Source organism: Triturus cristatus, chromosome 2_2 (genome assembly GCF_964204655.1).
Source record: "Triturus cristatus chromosome 2_2, aTriCri1.1, whole genome shotgun sequence".
In the NCBI taxonomy this organism is placed as follows: Eukaryota; Metazoa; Chordata; class Amphibia; order Caudata; family Salamandridae; genus Triturus; species Triturus cristatus.
Window position 1 is genome coordinate 493,994,051 of NC_140582.1, and position 18,157 is coordinate 494,012,207.

At 43.6% G+C, this 18,157-nt stretch overlaps 1 protein-coding gene across 1 annotated transcript in view; it reads right to left on the bottom strand.

Moving 5' to 3' along the window:
• Positions 1-18,157, bottom strand: part of LOC146862410 (FRAS1-related extracellular matrix protein 2-like) — a 229,771-nt gene that overhangs the window by 59,092 nt on the left and 152,522 nt on the right. The window contains exons 7-11 of the mRNA XM_085641607.1: positions 14,109-14,258; positions 12,589-12,798; positions 11,125-11,322; positions 4,934-5,098; positions 704-886 (exon numbers count right to left, since the gene is read on the bottom strand). Of these exons, the coding sequence (XP_085497733.1) occupies positions 704-886; positions 4,934-5,098; positions 11,125-11,322; positions 12,589-12,798; positions 14,109-14,258 (906 nt within the window). The remainder of the gene's footprint in view (positions 1-703; positions 887-4,933; positions 5,099-11,124; positions 11,323-12,588; positions 12,799-14,108; positions 14,259-18,157) is intronic.

The following is an 18,157-nucleotide window of genomic DNA, read 5'->3' on the forward strand; positions in this document are numbered from 1 at the left end:
AGCAGTAACCCACAGAGCTATCCCTATAAAATACAATTCTGTGATCTGCATGGTGCACGTTCTTTGCAGCAGGCATGTTAACCCTCTGTGCTACTTTAGATGAGGCAAAACGGCCACTAGACAAAACTATGATCCTCCCTCTGTAGCAGGAACACTAATCACCAGAGTTATCTTGACATTTTTATTGTTGTCTGAAAACTGCTGGAGCTGATATAAAAGGAACTCTGTAGCAGTACTTTTAAATCCATAACAATTTGCAAACACAGTGCCCCTAAGCTCAGAGATATACCAACCCACAGTAACACAACCGGCCCCCACGAACAAAACCAGCCCTCAGCCTCCTGGAGAAACACCAGATGTCCAGTACCGCAAGTATGGCCTTGTGCCACCAAAATCATTTGTCATATTTGTATTTTGAACCCTCAAACAACCTATTCGTGTCATGCTTCCTCATCGGGTTCCACCCTGATCTCTAAAAACCAGGGTGGGCTCATCTACATCCCATATAACAGTATAACAGTTATGGTCACAGCTTCAATCAGTCTTACTGTTCCAGTCACAAAGAAATGACAGCCAAAGACTGCTAAGCCAAGATGTGACAACCTGTTCGTTGCTCAGCTTTTCACAGGGATTAACTAGATCTCATGAGAGCTGAGGGGCCTCTCATTGCGTGCAGGGACTGGCGGGATGGACCGGCGCTTACCTTCAGACATAGGGTTGTAGTCCTCCCCGGAGGTGGCGGATCCGTCCTTGGTGTGAATCCTGACGATGGAGACTTTGGAGCTGTCTCCCAGGCGCAAGACGGGGATCTTCACCACAGCGATCTCTCCTGGCTCCTGTGGCTCTTTGATGCTGTACTTGATCTCGGAAAATTTGATGATTGGTTCTGTGGGAGACAGCAGAAGACATGTTGACATTTTACAAAGTTCAACATGAAGCCAGATATGCACTCTGGAGAAACCCTGGTGTGTCTCTCACACAAGTACAGTGTTAACTGCTTTCACACGTACAGCCCCAACTGAAGAGCAGGAACAGGACGCATTTCTTCATGGGTAACCCACACACACTATCTCAAGGGAGGCGTTTGGATGGAGAATTTAATACGCCCAACATTTCATGTAATGTGTGAGTTTGGGACCTAAAGAGGGAGAGTAGGTTGCTTATTTTTACAATAGTAAACTATAGCAATGACCTTGATTTAAAGCATTTAGGAGTGAGTTTAACCAAATCATGTTGGGTTTGAAATAATGCACTCAGCCGACATAAAAGTATTCTAGGGACCATGTCGCCTATTCATAAAAGTACATTTATCCTTTATAACCCTGCCAGGGTTCACCAAGGGATTCGTGGTAGGAGTGAATCATTTTCGGGTGGTCGAGATCTCAAGACACGAGTGCAGGGATCGAGTCAGCTGTAGTTTCTTCTCAAGAGATCAGCAAGGGGGCATTCCAAGGCATGGTTCGCCTTGAACTCTTGGGAGCGTCCACAAACATGTACACTTGTGGGTGATAATACATTCTGATCCAACCTATTTCCACCCTAGGAAGGGTTGCACGTTTACTTCACCCAAGCGCCGGTGCAACTCCTTTTTTAGCATCGGAAGGGGAATGGATCGCCACCAGACTCTCTGGGGGTTTAGGGGAAAGGCTTTCCCCGCGGGGAAAAATATTTTGGCCTGTTTGCCACACCCATATTAAGTATATATAAAACACCCCAAAAGGCTTTAGTCCATAAAAACGCCCAACAATGTTTCCTCGCATTGCAGATTCATCTGTGTTCAGCCCTCTTCATTATGTTGCTCGCTGTTGCTAATTACAGAGTAGCGAGGCTGCATTTTGCTTCTTTTGTTCCACATAAGTAAAATGTAAGAATGTTCCCACAGCTCTGCTTTAATTTTTTGCCTCAAGCTATAGAAAGTGTACCTTGGGATATAGGTCCTATTGCTGGGGACTTACTTGTCAAAATATCTATTTGTAGAAGAATCTGTGAGCTAATCTTATAATTAGCTTACAATAAATGGGAACCCAAAGGTCTGGGGTTTGCAATGAACGGGACATTATTTCTTGGGGGCAGTAGAGGGGCTGGCCTCTGGACAGACTTTATGAAGGTGTTGCACTCGGCGCACTCTGCATGCCGTTCAGGTGAGATGCCCCAATTTTACTTGAGGCCTTTTGATGCCCTTAATTTAAATTGCAACTGTCCAATCACAGGGTAGCTTAGTGGAAAACTCTGCTCTGCACTCTGATCTACACCACAAGAACTCTCATGCAGCAGGAACTTCTAGTACAATTTCCTGTTTCTGCGGCTGTCATGGCATAGTCCATAATACAGCACTTCTTACTGATCTGGACATAATGAAAAAGGCGATAATTACATCCAGGTCTGATGGTGCGTTCGGCTCTCATAACCTTCAAGCCACTTATTCAAAGACTAAGAAAGATTTTTTGGTGCCATAGTTTTTTTCTCTTTATAAAAGCTGTCCCCAGACTGGTACAGTCCCCGACTCCTGGGTGGTCAGTGCTCTATCTACTGCCTAAAAAAGGGCCTTGACCAGAGCCTAGCAGTTACAGGCTTATAGCCTTGCTTGACGTGAAGGTCAAGCAATATGCTAAGATGCTGCTAAGTGAATTAAATTATTAAACACTTGGAAGCAATTGTCTCACCTTGTTCCAGACTGGCTTTAGAGCCATTAGTATTATCACAGATAACGCAATCGCTCTTTCAATGCTGATTAATAAGACATGTTACTCAATCCGCTTAATATAAGCCGGGTACATAGATTTTAAAACAACATTTGATAGCATTGATATATCTATAATAAATTATAATGTTGGGCATTGACCTGCTGTATGCCATCTACCAATCATATGAGAGAACGTGGTTCAAGTTTAAAATCAGTGGTACACAGAGAATTTCTCTCCGGATCACCAATGGAGCTTTGAACCAGGAGTGTGCTTTGGAACCTCTGTTGTTCAACCCCAAGATGGCAGGCCTGAGAGAATTTAATAACTGGCTAGGCAGTTCGGGCTGGACTGTTCCCATGAGGCACAGGGTCAGACTGATTTGCATATGGCCATGTCTAAACTGGGGTGGCGGAGTGATCTAAAGAATGATGATGGATTAAACCCAGACCAGTTGACTGGGGGTGAGTGCTTGCAATGTTCAACACTCCGTCCATCATCCCCTTTGGTTTTGCTTTGTTCGCCCTAAGTTGGCAGGATATGCCCAGACGTGGGTCCCTTGCTCACTTTGCCACTGGATTCAAGATAGCCTGGCTGATGAGGTTATGAACCCGAAACCGGTCCCAGGATGCTTGTTTCCTGTCCAGGGAAGACATGGCTTCGCAGTTCGGGCTGGACTGTTCCCATGAGGCACGGGGTCAGACTGATTTGCATATGGCCATGTCTGAACTGGGGTGGCGGAGTGAGCTAAAGAATGATGATGGATTAAACCCAGATCAGTTGACGGGGGTGAGTGCTTACAATGTTCAACACTCCGTCCATCATCCCCTTTAGTTTTAAGAATTTAATAACTGCTCTGGTTTATGCCTCCCAAGTTTAAGTGGAATTTAGTCCTGATGCTCCAATAACCGGATGATACAGTCCAGCTGGATAAGACCAGCATTGGCTTGCAGCAGAATCGTGTGGCCCTTCATTTATACTGCGATCAGAACAAAATGACAATTAACATAGACAAAACAAAGGACTTAATATTTGTGAGAAAAGTACAAAAAAACAGGACTAATCTATGGCCACTGAGCATGTCTAAGTAAACTATCAAATGGCGACTCAGAGCAATTCAAACTGCTTAGAACTTTACTTTAATTACAGAAGTCAATTTACAAGAGCAGCTAAGGATAGAATTATGTTTAATTGGACAGGCATTGGGTTTAAGAGCCAGTGCTATCTGCACGTGGAGCCATAGTAAATGTTTTGAAATGAATTATGTAAAGTGGCTGCTATGGTGTGAGGTTTTGAGTGACACATTACGCTGCCACTCTCAGCGGTCTATCTTAATTAATGAACTCCCTGGGTTTACAGTTAGCGAGTGATTTTTTGGAACCAGTTCTGAACCACAACTCCATTAAAAAGCAATAGCCAAACACTTGTCAATCATATCACATCCTACTGACATGAATCGATTTTTTTGTGAAGAAGCACGATGGTCTTGTATTGGATTCATACTTGGAAAATAAATGAATGCCATATCTTTCTGATGTGTTACCAATGGCTGCCTAGAAAGTGATTTATAGGACAATAGCCATGATTTCTTCTCTTTAGGGGAGTGGAACCGATCTTGTCAACATCAGACTCTCACACAGCTGCATATTTTGCCACTCTACTATGGAGTCACTTATTCATGTTTCTTGCTGCTGCCGCCCAGCTCTTTTAAAGGAAAGGAGAATGTTTTGACTACCTGTTTTTGTTAGGCTAAGTAACGCACATGTGGTGCTGTTAGGTGCACAATTACAGCACGTGCACCTAGCAGCACCACATGTGCGTTACCTAGCCTAACAAAAACCGGTAGTATAAACATTCTCCTGTCCTTTAACAGGGCTGGGCAGCAGCAAGGAACATGAATAAGTGACACCCGTATTTTCTGAGTTAAATTGATGGCATCTGTTAATGGAGTGTTAACCTCACATTAAATGTGTAGCTGTCTGAACCCTAATGCGTCTCTTGAGCTGGAAGGCTGATGTTTTTATCTGAGTGAGCTAATTAATGTTTTAATACACAGCCATTTCATATACCTTTTAGACTTGGGTCTGCTGTTAAGTATTTTAAAGTTCTAATTTTTTGTTAAATGCATTTTCTCTTTTTTTATCATAAATATATTGCCCATTTTATTGTGATGTTTTATTAACTATTCAATACATTATTACATTACAGCGTGCATAAAATCTTATCACAGGCATTACTGTCTGAAAACTTACTGTCTTCCTCATCCTTGATCTTGATCAGAGTCTCGTTTTGCTCCCCAATGGATGCACCAAAGGGGGAGTCACTCTTCGGTGTGCCGAGGACTAGCCGCAGCTCCTCCTCCTCCTCATAGATCGAGTCGTCTCCAAGTGTCACCACGCAAGGCTTCTCGCTGTCACCTGCAGGCAAGAGGAAGGAGGCAGTGGGTCAAGCTCACTGTCAACACTTCCGCCATCGCAGCATCAGAGTATGGGAGTTTTCAAGATTGACTTCTGTAGACGTTGATTCACCAAAATGCCTGGGATAGGACACGTCACATGACACGCCTACTGAGCCCTGAGAATGTGACACGTGTGAAGGCATGTTCCAAGTGCCACCCCTCAAAAGTACGCTATTTTCTGCAGAGGCGCTAATGGAAGGGCAAGGTGTGGAAACTACAGAGACTAAGCAGGGCTTTTGGAATCCTGATTACTTTCTGTTCCTGTTGCTGCCTTCATGATCCCTGCGGCATCAAGGGCTGTGGCAGGGGTGGCAGCCATGGACGTCAATTCACCAAAATGGCAGGTGTAGCGGAAGTGACATCACACGCCTTTCACTCACACACATACACACAAATTCGCACATATACACTCACTCACACATAAACACACTCTCACCCACAAGTCTGCACACAAACTACATTTAAAAGCATTTTTACTTACCTCACCTGCCATGGAAGGGCATATTCCAGCTTTTTGTATTCCATTTGTATTACACTATTAGCGATTAATATATTTTATTTATTCACTATTGGTGTAATAAAAAAATGTACAGAAAATAAAGAGAGTGGAGCCCCAGCTGCTTCTTTGTTCCTGGCATTGAATTTGACACCTCTGAGGCCAGGGGTTGCAAAGGCAATGCTAGGTGTAGCAAAAGACAAACCAGGGGTCGCAGCTGCAACCCCTGGTGACCCCGAAATGACGTCCATGGTGGTAGCTGCTTCCGTATCTACCCTCAATTGATGTCCATGATGACTTCTGTAAAGTCATAGCAGCGATCATGTGTGTGAATTTGAGATATGTTATGTAGTTTGTTGGTGGAGAGGAGATTCCATACATATTTGGCCAATAACCTAATAAGAAATGAAATCTGATTTTCTCCTGGATTTTCATAAATTTGTCACTTGTTAGAAATGACGTATGGACGTGTGCTAAGAGAAGGTGATGTTCGGGTGCTTCACCCACAGTGAGCCTGCAATGAGCGGCAAGTTATGAAGCTGGTGTCGTGCATGAGGTGCGTGTTCAACAGTGGACATCCACACACCGCTTAGCCCCGGTTAGAAGAGCTTCTCTAGGGCGGTGGGAAGTTCAATAATAAACACCCTGCGATGGATCATGTTTGGACCTGAACTCTGGGACCTCCTCTATATCATAAGATCGTCAGTAGCGCCTGCATTAGGCGGAAGGAGAAGTGTCATCACATTTTGGCAGGCGTAGCATGGGTGTCCGATTCCCTTCTTTCATCCTTCTAATGGGGGTTACATTTGGTAACAAGACTTCAGTCCGGGTCATGGATCATTACAGAACCTTGAATGCACTGCGACAGATCTGGGTGAATACGTGCACAAGCACCAGCATGTATTTCCATCTCCAACATCAACAACACAGCGGAAAGGAAACTGAGGTCATCCAAAACGTAACACGCCCTTGGAAGGTCTAAAGGGAAATCGGGGACATGTTATGCAAAAAATATGATCATGCTACATTGTGTTCCAGTGACCAAATTGTTTGCTATGGAAGCAAGAGTTCTTAGTTTAAATCCTGGCTTCACTGCTTGATCACATTATGTGACCCTGGACAAATCACTTTATCTTAATGTTGCGCTACGACTTTTATCTGCCTAAAAGTAGGAGCCAATAGATAATGAATTGGACGCCTCTGCTGACAATCTACTTCCTTCCATAGGCAGGAGGAGGCCTACGCAGTACTGTCATGTCAGTTGTGTAATTTTCAACTTGCGTAAGTTACAAAAGACATTGTCACATGTTTTTCCTTTGTTTTCCTGAAAATAATGTATGTGCTGGAGAGCACGAGGCTTTATGTACAGTTCCTCCCTGGTGTATTTTAAAGCGATAAGAGGTTTAAATCTTCCACTTATTTTCTGCACTAAGGAGCCCCGCAACCAACATTTGGAGAAGGCCGGGCAGTGGCAAACATAGTGTGAAATGTATACAGTCGTGTGGTATTAAAAATAGGGTAATACCACAACATAACTTAGAATAGCCCAGCCTGTTATCACCACAAAAAAGTTGTGGCTAACACCACAACTCTAACATCCATAAAATTAACCAGGAGAACAAACTGCTTGTGCATGGTATTCCCTCTTTAAAGCTAAGATCACGGTAATACCACAAATACTGCGTGAAGTATCGTGATTACCAAAATATACTTCTCTGGCGAATTATCTGAGAAACTCTAAATAGGCCCCACTGTGTTATTTCATTCCAGAATTTTGAACACATATCCCATTTGCTACAGAGAAAGAAACAGGAGTGTGATTTAATAGATTTTTGAAATACGACTGTGACAAATTAAGGACCAGTCGTTCTAAAGGATTTTAAAATATTAAACCCTGTGATTCGCAAAACCACTGGGTTTGCGATCGCAACATTTCCTTTTGTAATATACAAAACCCATTTTACAAGTCTAAAAAGTTTTTCTAACTTGTAAAATTAATTTTGCGACCTTCACTGCATTATCATTTGGAAGGGGATGAAAGAGGAGGTTCCTTCCAAATTACAATTCGGTATGCAGTGTATCAGTGGCTTGCAGCCGCCATTCCCATTGCAAACCAGCAATCTGGATTTAAACCATAGCACATTTGACACCTCAAATGAGGCGGTAACTGATTTACAAACAGGAAGAGGTCTCACTGGGATCCCTTCCCTTTGGGAATTGTGGTGGCAGCCTCAAGGAGAGTAGCCACTTGTCCAGGGGACCACTGTGTGTTTCCTCTGATGTTTTTCCAAACTGAAAACTTTTCTTTTTTTTAAAGCAGCACCAGTTCCTTTAAAGAACACCAGCTACTTTAAAAAAAGAAGAGATTTTCTGTTTGGAAATGCAAACACAAGGATGGTGGTGTGCTGTCCCTTGCAGGCCATCATTCCTGCGTTTGTAGCCAATTGATACGGGGTGTAAATTGTGACCTACCTAGTAAATATTCATTAAGCAACCCAATCTGTGACTCCCTGTGAATGGTAACTTTGCGAATTGACACAACAGTACATCGGTCGGTTTGCAAACTCTGATACTTTTTGCAACCAGTATATTAGTACACCTGGCCCTGGATGTGACTCCAGGGGCGTAGCTATTAATGTTGAAGCAGTTTAAGTGGCACCAGTGACCAGAGATGTGATAGGCCCGCCGCACACAACATATCGCCATCTTTTACTACACCACCAGAGCCAGGAGGCCCATTTCCCTCATTTGCTTGAGGGCCACGGTCTCTGGACTCAGTCTTTTTACTACCAGGAGGCAGACTACCATTGGACTGGTAGCGTCTACCTTGTATGTGGAATACCCAAAGTGAACACTTTCAATTTCATTTGATCAGGATAGATTTAAACACATGATTCTCTCTTACCAAGAGAGAGGTCAACCTTCCCACCAACCGGTTGACCTTTGGGGTCACCAAACCCTTTTCTATATTATTCCCGTCAGTTTTATTTGCTGATTCTTCATGCCATTGGCCTTTTGGACGATGAAGACCATAAGCAGTCACCGGATAGTCAGGTGGAGACTGATGAGCAGGCACTGTCCCCGCTGTACCCCAAGGCTGAACAGTTGGGCAGCTTCACAGGTCGTTCATGCCACTGATAAAGGATCATATTTATAAGATAATGACGCAGCGCAGTGCTGCAAGCCAATTTGCTTTGCCGAGCTGTGTCATTAGGAAAGTGCACGGTGGTGACATATTTACAACAATACAATGCATTCCTGTGCTTTCCCCTGCACTGGCACACAATAGCCTGCCTAGCGCCAATGCAGGCACCCTTGCACCATGGTGCAAGGGTGCCTGCATTGCAGGGATAATTGTTTTTATGCAGGAAGGCACACCTTCCTGCACAAAAACAATCATTGATGGTGTTTTCCTCCTTTTATGTGTGCTGCAGATTGTAGCACACATAGAAAGTGAAAAAAACGAGGAGAAATAAAGGATTTCTCCTCGTTTTGCCACTGTAACGAAACCCCTGGGGAGGCATTAGAATCTGACGCGTTCCCAGGTTTACGAAACCTTGTAAATCTGGGAATGCGCCAGAATCCATGGGTGTTGCGTGGGAACATCCACAGCAACACCCATGGAACGCCCCTTTGACGCAGAGTAATGCGTAAAAAGGGATACATATTTACAAGCCATGAAAAGCCATGTAGGGTGACTTTACTTGGCCTTGTAGATATGGGCCAGGACACTGTAGCACGGAGCGTCAAAAAAAGTGACGCTTCGGTGGCACAAGGGACTTGTAAATATGCCCCGTAGGTTGGGGAACTATATATAGTCATTCAATCTTTTGGGCAAAGACTGGAACATACTTGTCTGGAGGCGCAGAGCTGGATATCTAAAGACGGTGTCCCACTACGGGAAAATATCCCCTGCTTGCTCAAAGTCAGATGACAAACGGCCCAGAGGGACAGAATTTCGGACACATCATTTGGAATGTGACCTGTACTTCATTGTGTGATGTGACTACAAAATGAACAGTTGTAGAACGTTGGAACGTCCTGGCTCATTAATACGTAGGAGCCAGGAGGCATTTTGTGAACTCCTACAGACGCCCGTGAATGCAGGGATGGAGGCCCAAGAGAGTCAGAAGACCTCCATCCCCGCATTCATACTCCATGCATCTGAACTGCCTTTTGAAAAGCAGCCCCTGTCCTTTAAAATGGAACTGCTGTTTTTTGAATAAATGTTCATATGCTGACATTGACGGAGCATGTGGTGGTACCCTAGACCACTCCAAGCTCTCCTTGAGGTAGCCTGCCACCATTCACAAAGTGAAAGATGTCCAGTGGGGCAGCTTCCATTTTCGAATGGGATACTACCCTATGTCTGTTCAATTATTTTTTACGCTCACAATTGTGGTCTAAAACTACTGAAACATAGTAGTCCGAATTGCAAAAGTATGGGGTTGCTCTTTTGTGCCACCTTCTTGTGATTTGGAATGAGTCCCAAAAGGCACTTTATAAGTCACAAACACATTTCTGGCTCACAAAGTACCTTTAGCACATTGTGACTCCTGATTTTGTGGTTGCAAAAGTTACGATTGGATTTGCACCCACAAACTCAGTTTGTACATCGGTCCTCTGGTTCCCAAGCTTAAAAATATGATCCCATAGACTCTTCAGGAGTAGTCTCAATAGTAAGAAATGCAACTGCAAAAAACACTGAAGCCTCTGGAAACTCGAACAAGCCTACCACTCAAGATACACCGTGACAATGATTACTAGACCTGCACCCGGGAAAACCAATATTTTTTTTGTGGTTGTTTCTCAGTTGCTAAATGCAGGTGGAATATGTCCACCTTAAAGCCTTCGTAATTGGGACCTGCATCCAGAAAAGAACCTGGTAATTCCGGTCTAACATATTAGTCCCCATACCAGGCCCAAACAACTACTGTTGCTCGGAAATGGAGGTGGAGGTACTGGCTGGAATCAATACTGTGGCCCCAGTAGCACCACCTCTAGTTCCCCGTCATTCTTTAATGAGGATCTTTGTGTGCAAAGTATTAATGAGCGTAACTTGCTATTGAATTACTCCTAACACATAGAAACTCAATGAAAATTAACATAATGAAAAGAACATTTAAAAGAAAGAACCTTCCTTTTCTGCATGAAGGCCCCTGAAATGGATTTTCGATGTGTTTTGGATGCAGCAACCTCATATTACAGGACAGGTCCATGAAATCTCTAGAACTGAGTCGCCATCGAACTGCGATATATACTTGCAATTATTTTGTTGGGTAGGTAGTAGGCTTGGCCAAGCACAAATAATCCAACTTTCTTGGTCAAAGCCAATCCTAATGCTCACCCAGGTGGAGACAAGCCATGATATAGTGTTCTTCAACACTGGCTGCTTCCTGCAGGGTTTGCTTGCCCTCTGCATGTCTCAGAATGCCCTGCTGAAATATGCTGTGTAGATGATTTCTTCCTCAGAAACACAGTGGACTTACCTGGTAGGAAAACCACCAGGGAGTCGTCGGTGTTGGGCCGCTCCTCGTAGTCCATCATGACTTGGGCCGAGCCCTGTCTTGTGTAGCAGCGGACGGTGGAGCGGTAGTTAATGTCTCCACTCCGGTAAATGATAGCAGTCACCTGGCCATCCTTCTCCTTCACAGTGTACTGCGGGTCCTTGAACTGAACTTTGGGCACTGGAAAAAAACACAAGAACATTTGTTTGTTATTTCACAAAATATGGCACAGCTCCCCAGGCCCAGACCACATTCCACTTCCATAAGAAGGTGAGAGCTCTTTTCTTCAGTTATCTCACTCCCCCATTTGCAGCCTTTAACCACCTATGCTGTCTGCTCTCGATCCCTAACACCATCTACTCGTACCAATAATTCAGGCAAATTCAGCCGTATATGGGATTTTATGTTAAGCACATTGAATTAACACCAACCATTTGAGTGATTAGGCATGCTATGAAATTGCAATATTTTCTGGTTTTAACTCACTAACGTCATTTAAACGAGCTATTTGGCAGTGCACAATTTCATGCTGTTACGAGGGCGTGAAGGCATGTGTTATCCTGCTTCGAGTGATACATGAACATGTGGACTAGAGAAGCCATTTTATCAGCATATGAGACCTCATTTAATTGTTGTTTTTTTTTACACATTATGTTCATAGTTAGGCATGTTGTATAAAACAGAATACAAATAAACTAAAAACACGTCATAACATACAAGACAGAATATTTCTCAATGGGATAGGAAAATGTAGTTTTTAGTGGGAGGATAATCCAGTTGTTCTTCTTATAGAAGACGATGGTGAAAATGTATTTTTACTGCACCACAAAACTAAATAAACTGATAAAAGCGGAGTTTAGCCGCAGCTCAAGGTAATGAAAACTTCGGTTAAGCCTGAAAGCAGGAAGCAAGGATGTTCAATCACAAGATGATTCACGGTGTGGACATTGAAACTGTGAAACAGTATCTCTTGAGAAGAAGTATTAGCAGCCACCAAATACATTTTAAATTCAGGTGGGATGAGGTCTTAGAAAGTGTGAAGACAGGGTTTGTTCTACTCGGTAGCCTTGCCGACAGAAAGTGATGTTTTGTAAGAAGGATGCCTGATACACAGGATGATTTTAAATTGAGTATATTTCAACCAGCAGGGGCAGACAAGCAGCCGTTCTCCCACTAAGACGAGTCTTCTCACCGACTGATAATTTCAGAACCCATGTAAAATTCTAGATTCTACAAGCGGAGGGCATAATCACTCGAAGACAAAATACAACATCTTTCATTGTAGGAACTAGGATTTATGAATCCTACTAAAAGTCTTTTTTTACCATACTGTGGATCACTGGAAGATATTATCCCACTTCTTATGCTTTAAATGCTAGACTATGTGTCTCTGTTAAACTACAGTAAGTGTGTGACAAAGGTTAATCATAAGACACGGCCACTTACAGTCCGATGTGGTATCATTGATGGTGATGGTGGTCTTGCTGGGCTCCCCGAGCACTGCATTCATAGGCATACGCAGGACGAGTTCAAAGGTCTCTAATCCTTCCAGGGACGGCTGCCCCAGGTCATCGAGGATAGTCACCCGGAAAGTCTGCATGTTGACCCCAGGCGCAAAGTCCAGGTTTCGGCTGATGCCCACATAATCCACACCAGCTGTGTGGAAAGAAAAAAGGACACATCTTTTTATCACAGTTCATGGTTTGCAATATATTATCACTTATTGGTTATGGCTTAAAACAAAAATTCATGCTAAGATGGCACCTTCCATAGGTCTAAAGCTTTTAGACGCTTGAATGCTCGAGGAACTGTGGGGAGAAAACTTGGCCCATCCATTCTGCGACCTGCTAGCAGACTGGACTAAGGAGGGGAACAGATTTTGCCAGCCCTGTCCTAGAGGGAGGTCATTTGAGCCAGTGGACATGGCTATGGCAGAGGATTGCGTCAGATATGGGAGGGGAAACCCCAACTGGAATTTACCCTGGAGCGGCTGAGTCTTGACAACATTAGCAGATAAGAAATGCAGCTAATTCAGGCAACCTCTACTACTATAAATAGAGTTGTAAAATAGGCTAAATGATATGATAAGCAAATAAAGTAGTCAAAAAAATCACTGCTTTCGAGCCCAATCTGACACTAGGCTGAATTAATCCAAAGAGCGGTAATAGTGTAACAGTGCAATACTCATTAGACATTTGGGAGGGGCTATACTTTTATTCCATGAGTCTTAAAAGACTTGACAAAAGTTGGATATGACAATGAACCACTCAAGCACTTGATCATCTGCACTGCTCAGTCAAATTGAAAAATTATTTCTATTTGCATGATCTGCCATCACCCAGACTCTGAAAAGTCTACCTGTGGAATCTGTCTGATCTAACTTCTCTTACCCAGTACCATCAACATCATTTGTCATCGGAACATAAGGGCCCCTGGCTCAAGTATCCCAGTTTCCAAAAAAAAAAGCTGTGATTCTAGGCTTCCAACCATTAGCACAAGGTCTTGCAGAGTATCACTAGTGCTTAATTTGAGCCAGTGGTTTCCGGTGCTCAGCACCGGCACTGTATCATCAACACCAGCGCTTTTCAGAGCATCAGTTAAGGACACATTCATGTATGGCATGCTTAAGGGATTTGCCCAGAATCACAGGATGTTGAAACGACGCCGAGACTCAAACCTGATTTCCCAGCTTTGAAGTGAGCAGCTCTGGCCATTATCCCACCTCCTCTACCCACTTTCGTGTTCGGTATTTGGTTCTGTTTTATGCAGCACTAACAGGAGAAATGGGCTGGTGCAAGCTGCCTCCTGACAAGAGACCCAGCACTTATTTGTTTACAAATTAACTACTGATCACCACTCTACTTTGGCCAGTTCATGCTTTGACCGTCATGGATTCCTATGGCTAGTAGTCTTTGTTGGCGAGCACTCTGAGGACCGCAGAGCATCCATGACTGAAAGGCTCTCACCTTCTGCTGACAATTCTTCTGTTTTCCGGGAGCGTACAGTGATAGTGGCTGTTTTGGATAGGTCAGTCCCTGTTCTCCATACTCGGACCTCCACGTAACCAGCACTTTCATCAACTTCATATTTGGTGTCACCAAAGTAGAAAGCAGGTTCTAGAAACATAAGAATTACAAAGCTGTCAGCTCAACACAAAATCCTGAAAGATACAAAATCCTTAAGACACACATGCTTTTTATTGTGAATCAAAAAAACGTCATAAGTCATCTTGGCCTACGACTGACGTATCTATAATTTACAATATGAAGTTATGAGCAAACACCTTTGAACCAAGCTTTTCCCCTGGTAGAACAAGCAGTTTATGAGAGCATGCCTCTTCATTAGTAGGGCAGGCCTTACCCTGGAGAAGATCCATTCATATCAGATCATAGGTGAATGTTTCTAATGACAAACCCTTTGCTTTAATGATGATGGAATATATACAAATATGTCCTCACAATCACCTTTCCGCTGCATTCTCCAACTTACTTCCCCACCCCCCATCTCTCACTCTGGCAAATGGCGTTTTCCAAATACAATTAGGAGTAACTAAATCTCAGAGTCACTATGATAAGATTTGGTAATCTCTTCCCGGCCACTGTGAAGGTCTGGTTAGTATTTCTTAGAAATATATCACCTGATACCTACTGTGTGCGTACTTGCCACATTGAGTCAGTGATCTGCAATGCACAAAGATAATTATTTAAATAGAGAATACCCTTGGACTACATAGTGGGGCCTATCCAATTAGACTTGCTTTCCGCATGGACATCAAGATGGTGTGGGGGGTTGATAAATTAATTGAGTTTAAACACCTTTTACACATAGGATTTTCACTTTTAGAGCGGTAATGCTATGGAACTACTTGGTTCTCCTACATGGTAATGATAAGAACAAGGTTTTATTGTATACATTAGAAGGTGCTAAAGCCACAAGAGCGGGTCTTCTTTAGGAAATAAATGGCTACTGCTCCGTATTCTTCTTTGCGTTCATTGTTTGATCACTAATAGGTACTGCACCCTTTTTGTCAATGAGAAGAAATTGAAATACAGTGAAGCTTAAGCTTTCTGCTTTGCAGTAAACTGAGCGTCAAGAACGGTCAAGGTCATGTACACGTCTCATCCAAGGAAAAGGCTTACAGAGTTAAGTTTTTTATGTGTGTCATTGTTTTCTTGTCAGTGCATGTCAAACCTAGTTGTTCCATTTGAACAAATGGGTAGACAAGCTCTGAAAACTGGTCAAAAGACTACAGTACAATGCAAAACTATTCAAGCCGGTAAATGGTCTAAGTGTAGGAAGGAAACAGCTCCAAGCCACGAAGTGAGAAATGTTGTGCTATGGTCAGTGTTCACTCTCGTACGAAGGATTCAATACAGAGAGGATGTCAGACTGTGATAATGCTCATTGCCTTTCATCCAATAAATAAAAATAATATGTAGTAGAACTACTTTCCACACATTCAGCGTGTATAAAAGGATCTAAACCGTAAAATTTCTCTTATTATGCAATGTAACAGTATACACAGAGGTGTGCAGTTCCTATTGTGGAAAAAGGTCAGAGGTGCCTGAGGTATAAAGTCGGTGATATGATTCTTCAGGAGCAAGCGCCCTCACACACCCCCAGGGGTGTCATGCTTCATCATAGGGCAGCTCCTCGTCGGGCCGACACTGCAATGCCCATCGGGCCCTGCAGCGGGGCTCTTTACCAGAGTTCTTTTGAGCTGCCGCAGTGAAGTGTGAGGTGCTACGTGGAAGTGGTATAATTGAGAAGAGTTGTGGATTAAAAATATCTTGAGGTGTTAGCAAAGCACAGATTTAATGTATGGAACCCTCGGTTATGCTAAAAACAGGTATAGGCCAGAGTGGATATAATTATCAAATTTGCTCTAAATACAGGTGTAGGTCAACATGTTTCTTGCCTTGAATAAAAATATCTTGAGGTGTTAGCAAAGCACAAATTTAATGTATGGAACCCTCGGTTATGCTAAAAACAGGTATAGGCCAGAGTGGATATAATTATCAAATTTGCTCTAAATACAGGTGTAGGTCAACATGTTTCTTGCCTTGAATACGGCAAAAATTGTCGAGACAATTTGTCAAGACTGTGAATAGTGAAAAACTAAACTACTCATGGGTAGGACGGTCAGAAGCACATGTGTTACCTAAAGCCGTACCATACCCCAATTCATTTGAGTATATAGTATACCTTGATGCAATTGATAAGTGAACCGACCTGGGGGAGATTAAAAAAGAAAGGGAGAAAACAACTATAGTATTCAGCAACAGTTCTTAGTGGTGAATCGATATGGTCAATCACAGATGTTATGCCCATCTGCCATTGACCATTTGCGTGGAGCTGGATTTGCACTGTATGCCCATATCCAATCACCACTAAGAACTGTTGCTGAACACTATCGTTATTTCCTTCTTCTGGATGGAAACATGAAAAGATGGATAGATGGATGCATGATAGTGTAAAGGAGGGAGAGATAGATGGAGGGAAGGTGGGATGAAGGGAGCTCATTTAGCCTGGGCACGGCTTATTTGTTTTGCTACCTGATGGCATTCGAGGCAAGGATCAAATTGGAGGGTATTTTAATTTTCTGACTACTCCCTTGCCCCGGCACCTATATATATATATTTTTTTTTTACAGATTAAGCCCTGTGTGTGTGCTGGTTCCATTCATCGGACAACCAATGGGTGAGAAGATGAGGAAAACCCAAGTTCCGCCTAGCAGGAGCCATCTCGCTCATCAAAGGCAGAAGATAAATGGGTCCCTTGACAACTTTATTCTTGTTTTCATGCTGCGAGTTATGTTAACAGGGCACTTATAAAACAAATACAGGTTTTGTTTTTGGCAGCATACGATCCTTTCTTTGGCAGTGTAACTTCTTCCGAAATTCACAGATTTCAGCGGCACGGTAGAAGAATGACCCGCATTGTGCTCGGCATTAGCATTTCCGGTCCCCCTCCGCTGCCATCTGCCAATGTGCACAGCATTAAAGAGGAGATCCGCGGCTCTGGCGGGCCCGGTTTCAGCCCTTGGCACCTGCCGCGCGCGAGCCACTTGAGAGCAGCCAAGGGCCTTTAGAGTGGATGGGAATCTCGTGTCCAGACTTTAACACCTCTTGCCGCCTGCAGGTATGGAGGCCTTGACTAGACACAACTGTGGGCCCCCGCCCAGATTTGCTGAACACTGGACACACGAAACTCTTCCCATGAGTGCAAAGGCCTACTACTTAATGAATATTCATGAGGCAGGCACGTGTTTTGTTTAACAAGAGCAACTCCTGGAAAGGGAGTTCTTCAAAGTGCTCAAGCTGCATAAGGCCGCTAAATTAAGTCACTCATGATAATAGGCAGGTAAGTGTGCTGGCATGCACGTGTCTTCCACTCACACCGAATGCTAGTGTCAACATGTGTTCTTGCAGCAGTGTCTCCATATCCAAGGATGTTCATTCCCTTAAGAACTGGTTATCTTCACTTGTGTTCCCTGTCTTCTGAGAACGATAGACTATTGGCCCCGAGGCTCCTTGGGGTCTCATTGGGGGATGTCCTTAGCGGTGCAGCCCCGATCCTCCCCCATTATAGTTGTCCTTCTCAGCAAGTGTTGATTTGAAATACTTTTTAAAGAAACAGCTGTTTTGTCTTCCTTGTAATTAACCTTTTTGTCAATAACATGGTGTCACTTCTCATTGGTTTTCTGCGTCATCCCACGGTGCATGTCTGGCCCGAATGCCCTGAGATGAATGCTGTGTGCAGTAAAACTTTATGTAGTGCTTAACAGACAGTTGGAAATGCAGTTTATGACCTGCTGCATTCAGAAGCCAGAACTCATCCGCTCAAGCTGTCACGGCGATGCTTTACGACTGCCCAGTGACAGGCTAGACTTTACTGTTGACTGTGCTTTGACTGTAGACGCAGCGTTTCTGGATCAGGTTTGCGCCTTGCTTTTTAGGTCTCGCCTGACCCAGCGCATGCGCTGGTCTGCAAGACTTATTGAGAGGGCTCCAAA